The 14,448-nt window shown below is 50.4% G+C and overlaps 1 protein-coding gene across 6 annotated transcripts in view; it reads right to left on the reverse strand.

The window, feature by feature from the left end:
• SNX27 (sorting nexin 27) overlaps positions 1 to 14,448 on the reverse strand; it is a 52,078-nt gene continuing 37,630 nt past the window's right edge. Inside the window, exons 9-14 of one of the 6 annotated variants that reach the window (XM_084613743.1) lie at positions 13,186 to 13,335; positions 12,601 to 12,729; positions 12,188 to 12,247; positions 10,064 to 10,153; positions 9,559 to 9,967; positions 8,435 to 8,972 (exon numbers count right to left, since the gene is read on the reverse strand). In XM_084613743.1, the coding sequence (XP_084469869.1) occupies positions 8,452 to 8,972; positions 9,559 to 9,967; positions 10,064 to 10,153; positions 12,188 to 12,247; positions 12,601 to 12,729; positions 13,186 to 13,335 (1,359 nt within the window). In that variant the 3' untranslated portion in view covers positions 8,435 to 8,451. Of the gene's footprint in view, positions 163 to 5,298; positions 5,362 to 8,434; positions 8,973 to 9,558; positions 10,154 to 12,187; positions 12,248 to 12,600; positions 12,730 to 13,185; positions 13,336 to 14,448 lie in introns of those variants that run through there. The other 5 variants (XM_084613744.1, XM_084613742.1, XM_084613741.1 and 2 more) reach the window with 5 other exon arrangements.

Raw genomic sequence — 14,448 nt, forward strand, 5'->3', positions numbered from 1 at the left:
TATTGTTATTAATAATATTTAGTTTAAGGGCTTTTAATACAATAACAGAATTTTTTAAATCTTTTTTTAAGTGTTAATTTTGGGGGGGTTTACGTTCTTTCACGACAGGAGGGGCTAAGTGGCGGCGTCCCTCTGCTGTGATCTGGCCATCTGAAAGATATTCTGAAAGAGAAGAAAGGGAAATTAAAAACAAGATATTACTTACAGTAAGCCTCTGGGTTTGCTCTTGCAGCCTCATTAATCATCAACCCTCTCGGGGCAAGTTAGACAGAGGGAGCCTCCTTTGCAGAGGGGGAAACTGAGGGACAGAGAGGGTGACTTGCCCCAACGTCACTTGAAGAGTCCACGGCAAACCAAAGAACAGACCGCTGAGTCTTAGTTCCAATTCCCAGTCCCCCACTCTAGACCCCTTCCCATTGCTCGGTCTCATCACTAAACTAAAGTCCCTCCCATGAGTGAAGGGCTACCAGGATTAGAAAACCTGCCTTATAGCAAGAGACTCAAGGAGCACAATCTACGTAGCTTAATAAAAAAAGAACGCTAAGGGGTGACTTGATCACAGTCTGTAAGTACCTACGTGGGGAACAAATATTTCCTAACGGGCTCTTCCGTCTAGCAGAGAAAGGTCGAATACGATCCAATGGCTGGAAGTTGAAGCTAGACACACGCAGACTGGAAATAAGGTGCACGTTTTTAACAGGGAGAGTAACTAACTTTTGGAACAATTTCCCAAGGGTCATGGTGGATTCCCCGGCAGTGACCATGTTTAAATCAAGACTGGCTGTTTTTCTAACAGCTCTGCACTAGGAATTTCTCTGGGGCAGTCTCTGGCCTGTGTTCTACAGGGGGTCAGACGAGATGATCACCGTGGTCCCTTCTGGCCTTGCAGTCTATGACTATGAAACCTCCTGGGGCTAGTCACATGAGGCTCCGCTAATGCTCCTCAGTGCTGACCTGCAGCTCCTCCACCTGCTACACTAGTCCTGCCCTCCCTCCTCGTTCACCTCATTCTTCATCTGCTGCCCCCTGGACCATTCCAGCTCTGCCAGTACGTCACGCCCCACTCGCGACCTCCATTCCCCAGCCCTGTAATCCAATCCTGGGCACAGCCTGGCAGTGAAGCTAGGCCAAATGGAGGCTCTGCAATCGACTGTTCACTTGAGACCCAGACAGGACTGCTGAGGGAAACGACTGGCGCTCTAGCCCACCGTACGAGGCAGCCTCCCCCTCAGCTTCCCAAACCCACCATCACCCTAAGTTTGTCTGTCTAAGAACACAGCAGCGCGGTGGTTGAGAGCAGGCAGATCTCCAAACACACACACTGATTCCTTGCCAGTGCTGGGTGCAGAACTGATTCAGGTACCTGGAGCTACAATCCCCAGCACCTTGGGATGCGCAGGCTGCAATTCTCTGCTCCCGCTGCACTCCCTGCAGCAGCCGCACAAGCTGGCTTGATGGATGACACCAATAACCATGAGTAATTGCCATCGCTGGCAGCAAGGGTTGGAGGACCAGCCTTGTGGCAGGCAGCAAAGATCGACCCCCCCTGGGCGTGCAGCTGTAGTTTAACTACCCCCAGCAAGGATGAGGTTTCCATTCATGGCGGGGGCCTTTGCGGAAGCTGCAGTCGGTCTCATGGCAGTGTGTTATAAAGGGGAGGGGTTTATACTCCCATCTCTCTAGAGGTTTGTCAGCGAGTGGACATGGGAAGCCGTGCTCTGGAGGGGAACCAGCATCTGGCCTGAAACAGGTGAACTCCCAAGAAAGGGAAGGAGAGGAATCCAGACAGGTTGCACACACTTTGCTCCTCTTTGAAGCAAATTCATCCAACTGTCGGGTGGTTTGTTGTACTGATTCTTTTGAACAAGGCATTTAAAAACCAAAGTTCCTGGTTGTGCCAAATGGTCATTAAAAATCTCACAAGAGGGTTTTGCCCAGGTGTCCTTTGTCTCAACTCCTCCCTCCCAATCCCATAACCACTGTGCCCTGGTGCCCAGGCTGTCCACTCACAATCCCCACTCAGAGGTGGCTGCATTTCAATAGTGAATTGATTCCTCTGCGGATTGCTTTGGGAGCCGGCAGAGGGAACGGAAACACACGGCTTCCCTCAGTCAAGGCTGCTTCCCCCCTCTCCAGAGTTCCTCTAATTTAGTGCTTATCACCACAGCGTTTAAGTGCTGGTTACCCTTGTGACTGAATTAAACCACTGATCTACTCTTCCATATGGTCACAAGGGGGCATCTAACAGCCTGAACAGCACATGACACTGCAAAGACAAACCCTGGCACCGAGTCTCAGAGCCCAGGTCGGCTGACTCAGGCTCACGGTGCTTGGGCTGTGGAGCTAAAAACAGCAGTATAGAGGCTGGGGCTGGAGCCAGGGCTCTGGGACCCTCCCCCAGGTTTCAGACCCCAGGCTCGAGCCAGAGCTGGAACGTCTACTCAGCTATTTTTAGCCCCATAGCCTGAGCCAATCAGCAGAGGCTCAGAAATGTTTATTGCAGTGGAGACGGACCCTAAGCCCTGAGTAACTGTGAATCGCAATCTCCTCTCTAGCCATATTACTGACCACATTTTACAGCCAGCAACTGACTACTCCAGCTGTCCAGTGGTCACCACGGCAAACCTGACATTTAATGCTGGCTGAGATTCACATTCTCACGTGCTTAGCACAGGGAATACGGCGCGTACCATTTGAGCTAACCACAGTGCCGTTAAATGGCAGCCACTGGCATTGCTTAAATGCTAAATAAAAAGGGGAAGCTGCCGTTTTTGTGTTGCTTTGGAGGTCTAAGTGACTTAGTGCCTTAATTTAGGATCTACGAGCAATTAAGTGGAAGGCATCGTATACAAATGCAAGAACATCTGGAAGCTTAGCAAGGGGAATTATCTAGATCCGAGTTCTCCAGAGCCAGAAGGGGCATTGTGGGCAAAGACAAACGTCATAAGCAATTTTTACAGGCCAATAAATCAAGTATGGAAATTCCATGCTGCTCATTGTGTCCCCCCCTACCCCTGCACATATGGAATAGGCCACAGCAGTCTGCAGAGACTTCACTTGGCAAGATTTCTGGCACATAGAGATGCAGGTCAACAGCACAGGCCTATGCAGAACCAGATGCTGCATCCAAATATAGCTGGAGGGGAGGGACAGAGTCAAGTGCATTCAAAGCTGCTGCAAGCAGCCTTTACTTCAGCAGTAGAAATGGCTGGGCTCTCACCCGGAAGGAGGAGTGCAAAGCAACTAGACAGGAACTGGTACTCACTGGAGAGCCTCAACTGAACTCATCCACCCTCCTTTAGAACGCGGACTAAGGAATCCTCGAGCGCATTTAGGGCAGCAACGGTGAGATGAGGAGTCAAAGATTCCCCTGCAGGAGGCTTTGGCACAGCGGAAAGGCTGGAGACCGCACCACAGCCAGAGGTTAAAGCAGAGCAGAAAATGGGTGAGGGGAGGGCCTCAGGACTCCGGCAGTAAACAAAAGGCCTAGGCTCTCGCAACACGATGAGACGAGTGTCGGGTTTGGCTCATGTGTGTCACGTACACTTGGACTGTATATTAAGGTGGGGGCAGCAGAATAAAACCCTGAAACGACGTCTACTCTACAGCGCCTACACCAGCATAGCCCCTAGCAGAGACACAGCACACGCCGACAAATGGATAGGATCACCTCCCCAGATGACATTAGCTACGTTGACAGGAGCACTTTTCTGCTGGTGTAGTTGTGTCTACACTGGTCAGCACAGCTACGCCGCATGGGGGTGTGGCTTTTCACATCCCGGACTGACCCAGCTACGCCAGTCTAAATTTTAAGCATAGATTAGGCTTAAGATAGAAAACCCCAGTCAGGCAATGGAAACTTCTTGGGGGCATCTGAGGGCAAAATTTGAGGCTAAAATCTGTAGAATCAGTGAGAAACGCTTCAGCGTAACTGCTTAGACAACAGCAGGGCGGCTTTACTTAAAAGATTCAGCTACACAAGATGTTTTCCCACCCCATTATTCAATTAACCCCTTGATTACTGAGATGGAAAAGAGATCAGGACCTGCCAATCAAGTGGTACCAGAACGCCCCTCCAGCACTACCATGGTAAAAGTTGGCATACAGCTGCCAGGATTAGTCTTTGGTCCTTTAAAGAAACTGAAAAATGTGTTTCAGAGTAACAGCCGTGTTAGTCTGTATTCGCAAAAAGAAAAGGAGGACTTGTGGCACCTTAAGAGACTAACCAATTTATTTGAGCATAAGCTTTCGTGAGCTACAGCTCACTTCATCGGATGCATACCGTGGAAACTGCAGCAGACTTTATATATACACAGAGAATATGAAACAATATCTCCTCCCACCCCACTGTCCTGCTGGTAATAGCTTATCTAAAGTGATCATCAGGTGGGCCATTTCCAGCACAAATCCAGGTTTTCTCACCCTCCACCCCCCCACACAAATTCACTCTCCTGCTGGTGATAGCCCATCCAAAGTGACAACTCTTTACACAATGTGCATGACAATCAAGTTGGGCTATTTCCTGCACAAATCCAGGTTTTGTAAGAAACCAGGGGGATGTGAGAAAACCTGGATTTGTGCAGGAAATAGCCCAACTTGATTGTCATGCACATTGTGTAAAGAGTTGTCACTTTGGATGGGCTATCACCAGCAGGAGAGTGAATTTGTGTGGGGGGGTGGAGGGTGAGAAAACCTGGATTTGTGCTGGAAATGGCCCACCTGATGATCACTTTAGATAAGCTATTACCAGCAGGACAGTGGGGTGGGAGGAGGTATTGTTTCATATTCTCTGTGTATATATAAAGTCTGCTGCAGTTTCCACGGTATGCATCCGATGAAGTGAGCTGTAGCTCACGAAAGCTTATGCTCAAATAAACTGGTTAGTCTCTAAGGTGCCACAAGTCCTCCTTTTCTTTTTGAAAAATGTGTGTCCCCTTTACTGCTCCTTTCTGACCCCCTTTCCTTCTCATCTGGGAGTAGAGACAGCTTCACAGGTAAAGTCTCATTCCAGGTCCTCCAAAGATTGCCAGTGTCCAGGACCCATCAGGACTAAATATTTTCAATGTAAGGAAACAAAGAACATTTCTTAAAGCGGCATGGCAGTCTCTCCCCAGCATACAGCAGCAGGAAATGTTTTGCTTTGCAAGGTTCCTTTAAGGACGAGCTGACACTATTATGAATGCTATTCTACACTAGCAGGAATTGGAATGGAGAAGCAGGAAGTAAATAGTAAGTCCGCAGTACAGCAATCAGACTGGCTCAGAGAGCCCAGATGCTGTTTGCTTTCACCCCAGTTACCTTGCTGCACATATTGTCTTTACTGAAGTTCTTGTTATGCTTGTCTGTCGCTTCCTCCTCCACCTTTACAAGAAAAAAAAAATATAAAGGATATAAATAAAAACTGATGGGGTGGGAGGGGACTAAATCTATTTCTATGGTAGTGGTGCATTTAGGGTGAATTTAGGGATGGGATTTGGGAGGTTCCAATAAGCACCCCAGAGCACCAGGCAATGAATTTCAACTGCCTACTATTCTTTCTGTTAGGAACTGACGACCTACGCTCACCACACACGCTCAGACATGGCTGCTGCTAGCCCTGCTCAGACACAAGTGCAGAAAGAGATGCGAGATGTGAACGTTTGGACTTAGCCCCTGGAGCAGATCAATATTTCCCAAGCAGAAGACAGTAAGGGTATGTCTACACTACGGAATAAGGTCGAATTTATAGAAGTCGGTTTTTTAGAAATCGGTTTTATATATTCGAGTGTGTGTGTCCCCACAGAAAATGCTCTAAGTGCATTTAATAAGTGCATTAACTCGGCGGAGTGCTTCCACAAGACCGAGGCTAGAGTCGACTTCCGGAGTGTTGCACTGTGGATAGCTAGCCCACAGTTCCCGCGGTCTCCGCTGCCCATTGGAATTCTGGGTTGAGATCCCAATGCCTGATGGGGCTAAAACATTGTCGCAGGTGGTTCTGGGTACATATCATCAGGCACCCCTTCCCTCCCTCCCTCCACGAAAGCAAGGGCAGACAATTGTTTCGCGCCTTTTTTCCTGAGTTACCTGTGCAGACGCCATACCACGGCAAGCATGGAGCCCGCTCAGGTAACCGTCACTGTATGTCTCCTGGGTGCTGGCAGACGCAGTACGGCATTGCTACACAGTAGCAGCAACCCATTGCCTTCTGGCAGCAGACGGTGCAGTACAACTGGTAGCCATTCTCGTTGTGTCCGAGGTGCTCCTGGCCACGTCGGCTGGGAGCGCCTGGGCAGACGTGGGCGCAGGGACTAAATTTGGAGTGACTTGACCAGGTCATTCTCTTTAGTCCTGCAGTCGGTCCTATTGAACTGTCTTATGGTGAGCAGGCAGGCGATACGGATTGCTAGCAGTCCTATTGCATCATCTTCTGCCGGGCAGGCAAGAGATGAGGATGGCTAGCAGTCCTACTGCACCATCTTCTGCTGAGCAGCCATGAGATGTGGATGGCATGCAGTCCTTCTGCACCGTCTGCTGCCAGCCAAAGATGTAAAAGATAGATGGAGTGGATCAAAACAAGAAATAGACCAGATTTGTTTTGTACTCATTTGCCTCCTCCCCCGTCTAGTGGACTCATTCCTCTAGGTCACACTGCAGTCACTCACAGAGAAGGTGCAGCGAGGTAAATCTAGCCATGTATCAATCAGAGGCCAGGCTAACCTCCTTGTTCCAATAAGAACAATAATTTAGGTGCACCATTTCTTATTGGAACCCTCCGTGAAGTCCTGCCTGAAATACTCCTTGATGTAAAGCCACCCCCTTTGTTGATTTTAGCTCCCTGAAGCCAACCCTGTAAGCCGTGTCGTCAGTCACCCCTCCCCCCGTCAGAGCAATGGCAGACAATCGTTCCGCGCCTTTTTTCTGTGCGGACGCCATACCAAGGCAAGCATGAAGGCCGCTCAGCTCACTTTGGCAATTAGGAGCACATTAAACACCACACGCATTATCCAGCAGTATATGCAGCACCAGAACCTGGCAGAGTGATACAGGGCGAGGAGGCGACATCAGCGCGATCACGTGAGTGATCAGGACATGGACACAGATTTCTCTGAAAGCATGGGACCTGCCAATGCATGCATCATGGTGCTAATGGGGCAGGTTCATGCTGTGGAACGCCGATTCTGGCTCGGGAAACAAGCACAGACTGGTGGGACCGCATAGTGTTGCAGGTCTGGGACGATTCCCAGTGGCTGCGAAACTTTCACATGCGTAAGGGCACTTTCATGGAACTTTGTGACTTGCTTTCCCCTGCCCTGAGGCGCATGAATACCAAGATGAGAGCAGCCCTCACAGTTGAGAAGCGAGTGGCGATAGCCCTGTGGAAGCTTGCAACGCCAGACAGCTACCGCTCAGTTGGGAATCAATTTGGAGTGGGCAAATATACTGTTGGGGCTGCTGTGATGCAAGTAGCCCACGCAATCAAAGATCTGCTGATATCAAGGGTAGTGACCCCGGGAAATGTGCAGGTCATAGTGGATGGCTTTGCTGCAATGGGATTCCCTAACTGTGGTGGGGCCATAGACGGAACCCATATCCCTGTCTTGGCACCGGAGCACTAAGCCGCCGAGTACATAAACCGCAAGGGGTACTTTTCAGTAGTGCTGCAAGCTCTGGTGGATCACAAGGGACGTTTTACCAACATCAACGTGGGATGGCCGGGAAAGGTACATGACGCTCGCATCTTCAGGAACTCTGGTCTGTTTCAAAAGCTGCAGGAAGGGACTTTATTCCCAGACCAGAAAATAACTGTTAGGGATGTTGAAATGCCTATATGTATCCTTGGGGACCCAGCCTACCCCTTAATGCCATGGCTCATGAAGCCGTACACAGGCAGCCTGGACAGTGGTCAGGAGCTGTTCAACTACAGGCTGAGCAAGTGCAGAATGGTGGTAGAATGTGCATTTGGACGTTTAAAGGCGCGCTGGCGCAGTTTACTGACTCGCTTAGACCTCAGCAAAACCAATATTCCCACTGTTATTACTGCTTGCTGTGTGCTCCACAATATCTGTGAGAATAAGGGGGAGACGTTTATGGCGGGGTGGGAGGTTGAGGCAAATCGCCTGGCTGCTGGTTACGTGCAGCCAGACACCAGGGCGGTTAGAAGAGCACAGGAGAGCGCAGTACGCATCAGAGAAGCTTTGAAAACCAGTTTCATGACTGGCCAGGCTACGGTGTGAAAGTTCTGTTTGTTTCTCCTCGATGAAACCCCCCCGCCCCTTGGTTCACTCTACTTCCCTGTAAGCTAACCACCCTGCCCTCCTCCCTTCGATCACCGCTTGCAGAGGCAATAAAGTCATTGTTGCTTCACATTCATGCATTCATCACACAAATAGGGGGATGACTACCAAGGTAGCCCAGGAGGGGTGGTGGAGGAGGGAAGGAAAATGCCACACAGCACTTTAAAAGTTTACAACTTTAAAATTTATTGAATGACAGCCTTCTTTTTTTTGGGCAATCCTCTGTGGCGGAGTGGCTGGTTGGCCGGTGGCCTCCCCACCGCGTTCTTGGGCGTCTGGGTGTGGAGGCTATGGAACTTGGGGAGGAGGGCGGTTGGTTACACAGGGGCTGTAGTGGCAGTCTGTGCTCCAGCTGCCTTTGCTGCAGCTCAACCATACACTGAAGCATACCGGTTTGGTCCTCCAGCAGCCTCAGCATTGAATCCTGCCTCCTCTCATCACGCTGCCGCCACATTTGAGCTTCAGCCCTGTCTTCAGCCCGCCACTTACTCTCTTCAGCCCGCCACCTCTCCTCCCGGTCATTTTGTGCTTTCCTGCACTCTGACATTATTTGCCTCCACGCATTTGTCTGTGCTCTGTCAGTGCGGGAGGACAGCATGAGCTCAGAGAACATTTCATCTCGAGTGCATTTTTTTTTCTTTCTAAGCTTCACTAGCTTCTGGGAAGGAGAAGATCCTGTGATCATTGAAACACATGCAGCTGGTGGAGAAAAAAAAAGGGACAGCAGTATTTAAAAAGACACATTTTATAAAACAGTGGCTACACTCTTTCAGGGTAAACCTTGCTGTTAACATTACATACATAGCACATGTGCTTTTGTTACAAGGTCGCATTTTGCCTCCCCCCACAGCGTAGCTACCCCCTCAACCCTTTCCCCTCCCTGTGGCTAACAGCGGGGAACATTTCTGTTTAGCCACAGGCAAACAGCCCAGCAGGAATGGGCTCCTCTGAATGTCCCCTGAAGAAAAGCACTCTATTTCAACCAGGTGACCATGAATTATATCTCACTCTCCTGAGGATAACACAGAGATAAAGAACGGATGTTGTTTGAACGCCAGCAAACATACACTGCAATGCTTTGTTGTACAATGATTCCCGAGTACGTGTTACTGGCCTGGAGTGGTAAAGTGTCCTACCATGAAGGACGCAATAAGGCTGCCCTCCCCAGAAACCTTTTGCAAAGGCTTTGGGAGTACATCCAGGAGAGCCGCAAATGCCAGGGCAAAGTAATCCTTTCACATGCTTGCTTTTAAACCATGTATAGTATTTTAAAAGGTACACTCACCAGAGGTCCCTTCTCCGCCTGCTGGGTCCAGGAGGCAGCCTTGGGTGGGTTCGGGGGGTACTGGCTCCAGGTCCAGGGTGAGAAACAGTTCCTGGCTGTCAGGAAAACCGGTTTCTCCACTTGCTTGCTGTGAGCTATCTACAACCTCATCATCATCATCATCTTCTTCGTCCCCAAAACCTGCTTCCGTATTGCCTCCATCTCCATTGAAGGAGTCAAACAACACGGCTGGGGTAGTGGTGGTTGAACCCCCTAAAATGGCATGCCGCTCATCACAGAAGCGGCATGTTTGGGGCTCTGACCCGGAGCGGCCGTTCGCCTCTCTGTTTTTCTGGTAGGCTTGCCTCAGCTCCTTCAGTTTCACACGGCACTGCTTCGGGTCCCTGTTATGGCCTCTGTCCTTCATGCCCTGGGAGATTTTGACAAAGGTTTTGGCATTTCGAAAACTGGAACGGAGTTCTGATAGCACGGATTCCTCTCCCCATACAGCGATCAGATCCCGTACCTCCCATTCGGTCCATGCTGGAGCTCTTTTGCGATTCTGGGACTCCATCATGGTTACCTCTGCTGATGAGCTCTGCATGGTCACCTGCAGCTGGCCAAACAGGAAATGAGATTCAAAAGTTCGCGGTTCTTTTCCTGTCTACCTGGCTAGTGCATCTGAGTTGAGAGTGCTGTCCAGAGCGGTCACAATGGAGCACTCTGGGATAGCTCCCGGAGGCCAATACCGTCGAATTGTGTCCACAGTACCCCAAATTCGAGCCGGCAAGGCCGATTTAAGCGCTAATCCACTTGTCAGGGGTGGAGTAAGGAAATCGATTTTAAGAGCCCTTTAAGTCGAAATAAAGGGCTTCATCGTGTGGACGGGTGCAGGTTTACATCGATTTAATGCTGCTAAATTCGACCTAAAATCCGAGTGTAGACCAGGGCTAACATGAGGTCCCGACGGAACGCTGCCCAATGCCAACCCAAAGAACACGGATGGAGTTAGAAGTCTGTATATACTGACCAAAGAGCCTCTTCTCCCCCTCGCTGTGTACCCATAGTGCCCAGCTGTTGCATGTGATTAAGAATCCTGCCAGCCACCACAGTGAATGCTGCCCCTGAGGAAATCCAGCAGTGCACGTGGCAAAGGCATGGTTATGTACAGATGAGAGCTATCCAGACTGCCAGAGCATATTCACATACCAGCTTCAGATCTCTGGGGTATAGGAGCCCACACAAATATCAGCACGTCAGTCCTTACAGAAATACACATCTGCTCCAGGAAGCTTGTGTTCAGAGATGGCACCCAACAGTGTTCTAATAAGCAAAGCTAGTCACTTCTAGAGGCTGCCTGCTTCAGGATCAAGAGACGATAGAAGTGACAGAGTTGATCCTCAGAGGTAATGGGTTAAGCAGCGGAGCTTAGCAGCACAGAACAGACTAATGGCCCATTTAGTGCAGTATCCTGCCTCCAGCAGTTGCTTATATCCAAGGCTCCAAAAGGAAGACACCATCTCCCTTTATGTACTGGGATGACTGAGAATCACCAAGACAATAGAGCAGCACAAGTTTTCCAACAGGCACCTTGTGGCGATTCAAGACACTACACATGATGATGCCCAGCACATTGCTAATATCAGACTTCGGCATCCTAAGCAGAGGAGCTCTGCATCATCTCCTCTGAGTCAACTGCCTGGAGGGCAGGTTGCCAGCTACCTTCTTCTGCCATCTCCCTGCTACACTGCAGTTAGCTGTAGCAGGAAGCTGTACCATGGGGACACAGAGCCAGGCAGCAGTCACATGGGGATAGGGAGACTCTAGCAGGTGGATGAGGGGCGGCCAAACATCTCCTCTAAGGACCAGGAGAGGATGGAGAGGTGCATGCAGTAGAAATAGAAAACACTGAATACAAACAAGTAAACAAGCAACAGGTGGGGTGGGCTTATTTGCTAAGGTCTCCTTGGCTTGGAAAGAAACCCCAACACCAGCCAGAGTCCCACCTAAAAATTTAATAATTTACCAAGAGGACATCATGACTGACAGATTCTGAGCATGGGATTCTTGGTATAATTGAAAAAAAAAAAAAAAAAAAAAAAAAAAGATACTTTGCACTTCTACAGAGCCTTCCCCTGCAGGATCTCAAAACTCTTGATGAACAATTAAGCAGTCCTCATAACCCTCCTGGGAGAGGGAGGCTTTGCTCTCTCCTTTTAACAGATCAGGAGACTCAGGCAAGGGAGTAACTTGCCCAAGGTGTGTCAGGCAATGACTTGCAGAGGCGGGTGTTTGATTACCCCATGCCACACACGCCCAGTACCACCTCTTCAAAAGGAGTTACGTGACGCAAAGGACGAGACCATCAGGCCCCAGGAGTCCTGACACCCAGCTCCCTGTTCTAGTCACTCACCAACACTCCCATCCAACAGCTGCAGATAAAACCCCGGAGCGACTCCCATGTGCCCGCTCCCAGAGTTGGGAATAGAACCCAGGCGTCCCTGCTATCAGCCCTCCACACTACAAAACACTCCCCTCCTTGTTTGGGCGGTAAGCCGATATTGCGAACGAGTATGAAAGCTTGCCAGGAAAAGGTTACTGCCAACTCACAAATGTACTAAGCAATTTCTGTGCAGTTACAGGATCTTACCTCCTTCCTCCACTTGAGCTCACAGAACACCCGCTCGAAGCACTCATGCATGTAGTTGAACTGAAAAGATAAAGCAGCCCTCTCTTAGGTTGACATAAAGCCAAGCACAGCAGCATAGCGCTGTGCAGCTCTGAAATGACAGCCGCCCATCAGAGAGCGGGACAGGAGTCAGAAGCTGTACACCCCGCTTCCGTTTACAGCAGGGGAAGACAAAGGTACCAGCTCTAGCCAGCAAGAACTTACTGTATCTCTGGCTCCTCCTAGTGGCTGTCTGGTTACGCAGCGCAAGGAAAAGTTGAGTGTCAAATCTTCTCTCACACCAAGAGATCAGAGCAAAGAGAATTTTACACCAGTTTCTAAAAACTGGGCGAGTCCCTCTCCTTAGTGCATTTGCAGTTAACAAGGTCACTTACATATGGGGTGAAGATTTTAACCCATCGAGGTTTCTTCTCTCCTCGTGCGTATTCAAAACAGAATGCCATTCCTTCTTCGTCTGTGTCCCACCGCTGCATCTCGTCCCACTCAAATGCTATTACCTGGTTCTAAACAGAAGAAGAGATCAGGGTCCAGAGCGGGCCATGCTCCAGTTGGCCGAGTCAGGAGGCAAGTTAGCTCCTGAAATGCTACAGGGCAAATCTGAACCGGAGCCGGGGGTGGGGCAGAGTGCAGGGGAAGAGATGAAAAAACAAGGGAGTTCCAGGAATGCTGCAGAATGGCACGCAGGGGAAGTGGGGATACAGAGTCCTAACGCTGCAGAGCTTGCCGTGGGAATCCAACATAGCAGCCGTCCCTGTAATCACACAGCAGCAGCCGTCCCTGTAATCATACAGCAGTGCATTTACCACCCTGTTTTAAAATCCACCTCATCCTGCTCTCAACTTTACTCTTAGAGCAGCTGCAGTATCCCAGGAATGGGGAACCAGTGTTCTGCCTCTTCCTACAGCAAAGTTGAACTTCCTCAGACCCAGGAAGCCCTGCCATGTCCTTGAGTTGCTTACCTCTAGCTGACCCTCCTCTGTGCAGGCATGGAGTTTAAAGTGCTTGATGCTGATGGCTGTAATCACATGACCCTTTCGCCGGGAGTCACAGGAGCAGTGGGGGAAGATGATCTCATTGTAACCCTCACATGTCCGCAGCATGTTTAAATACTGGAGAAAAGCAAGAAAGTGATGTGTTGGCTCTTTTAACAAATGAAAGGCCCCCCCATCACCCCAAACCTCTGAAATCCCCTCAGTGCCCCCCAGCCCCTTACTGCAATCCTGTACTCCAAATATGAACCTTAATTTCTCCCTCTAGCTTTATGATTTGAAGTGTTTTATGTAAGGTTTTGGGGACAAGAGCCATGTCTTCCAGTGAGTTTGAACAGCTCCTTGCACAAGAGGGATCCGATCATAACTGGGACCTATAGACTCTCTTGCAATAGGAACAGTTATTAATTAGCACAGGTGAAGTGTTCCAATTATATTACCTTGACATTGGCCCTTTAACTCTATTTATGATGTTTGCAGTAGTTGAAAAGCCAGTGACGGAACAGCCCGTAAAGGAAGGTAGGGGCTCAAAGCTTACTGGAATGTCTGGGCAGTGAAGCAGGCAGGGGGAGGGGGATGTTTTGTATTCACTGTGGTAAGCAAATACATGGATTAGGGAGTGATTAGAATGCCTCGCAGATGACCTGGAGCTCCCCACAGAGGCATTTCAAGCTCCTAGAGCAATGATCTGTGGCAGCTGTTACTGTCAAAAAGGGTCAACAGGGCTCCCACTAGTACCAGCATGGGCGGCAGGCGGAGCCACCTCTGGGGAGGCTAGCCGCCAACTCCGCCCCTTCCGCCTGCGCCCTCCCCACAGCCGGAGCTGCAAGCCCCTCCACCCCCCAGCTACAGGAGCCCCAAGCCTCCCCAGGCCTGGGCAGAGGAGCTCCGGGCTGGCCAAAGCCTCGAGCGCCCCCAGCACCTTTCACCTGCCTGGAGGAGCCCGGGGCCAGCCCTCTCAGCTAGAGGAGCCCTGGGCCAGCCACGTACAAGCCCGGAGTGCTCCCACGCCACCTGGAGGAGCCCCAGCCGGGCTGGCCGAAGCCCCAAGTGGAGGAGCCCTGCAGGACTGGCCAAGGCCCAGAGTCCCTCCCTCCCCCCTCCACCTGCCTGGAGGAGCCCCGGGCCAGGTGCAGCCTGGAAACCCCTCCCACGAGCATAGGAGCCCCGGCCAGGGTGGCCAAACGCCGAGCCTCTCCGCACCTGGGGAAGCCCGGGGCTGGCCACAACCCT

The sequence above is a fragment of the Lepidochelys olivacea genome, assembly GCF_965140295.1.
Source record: "Lepidochelys olivacea isolate rLepOli2 genome assembly, chromosome: 24".
Classification (NCBI taxonomy): Eukaryota; Metazoa; Chordata; order Testudines; family Cheloniidae; genus Lepidochelys; species Lepidochelys olivacea.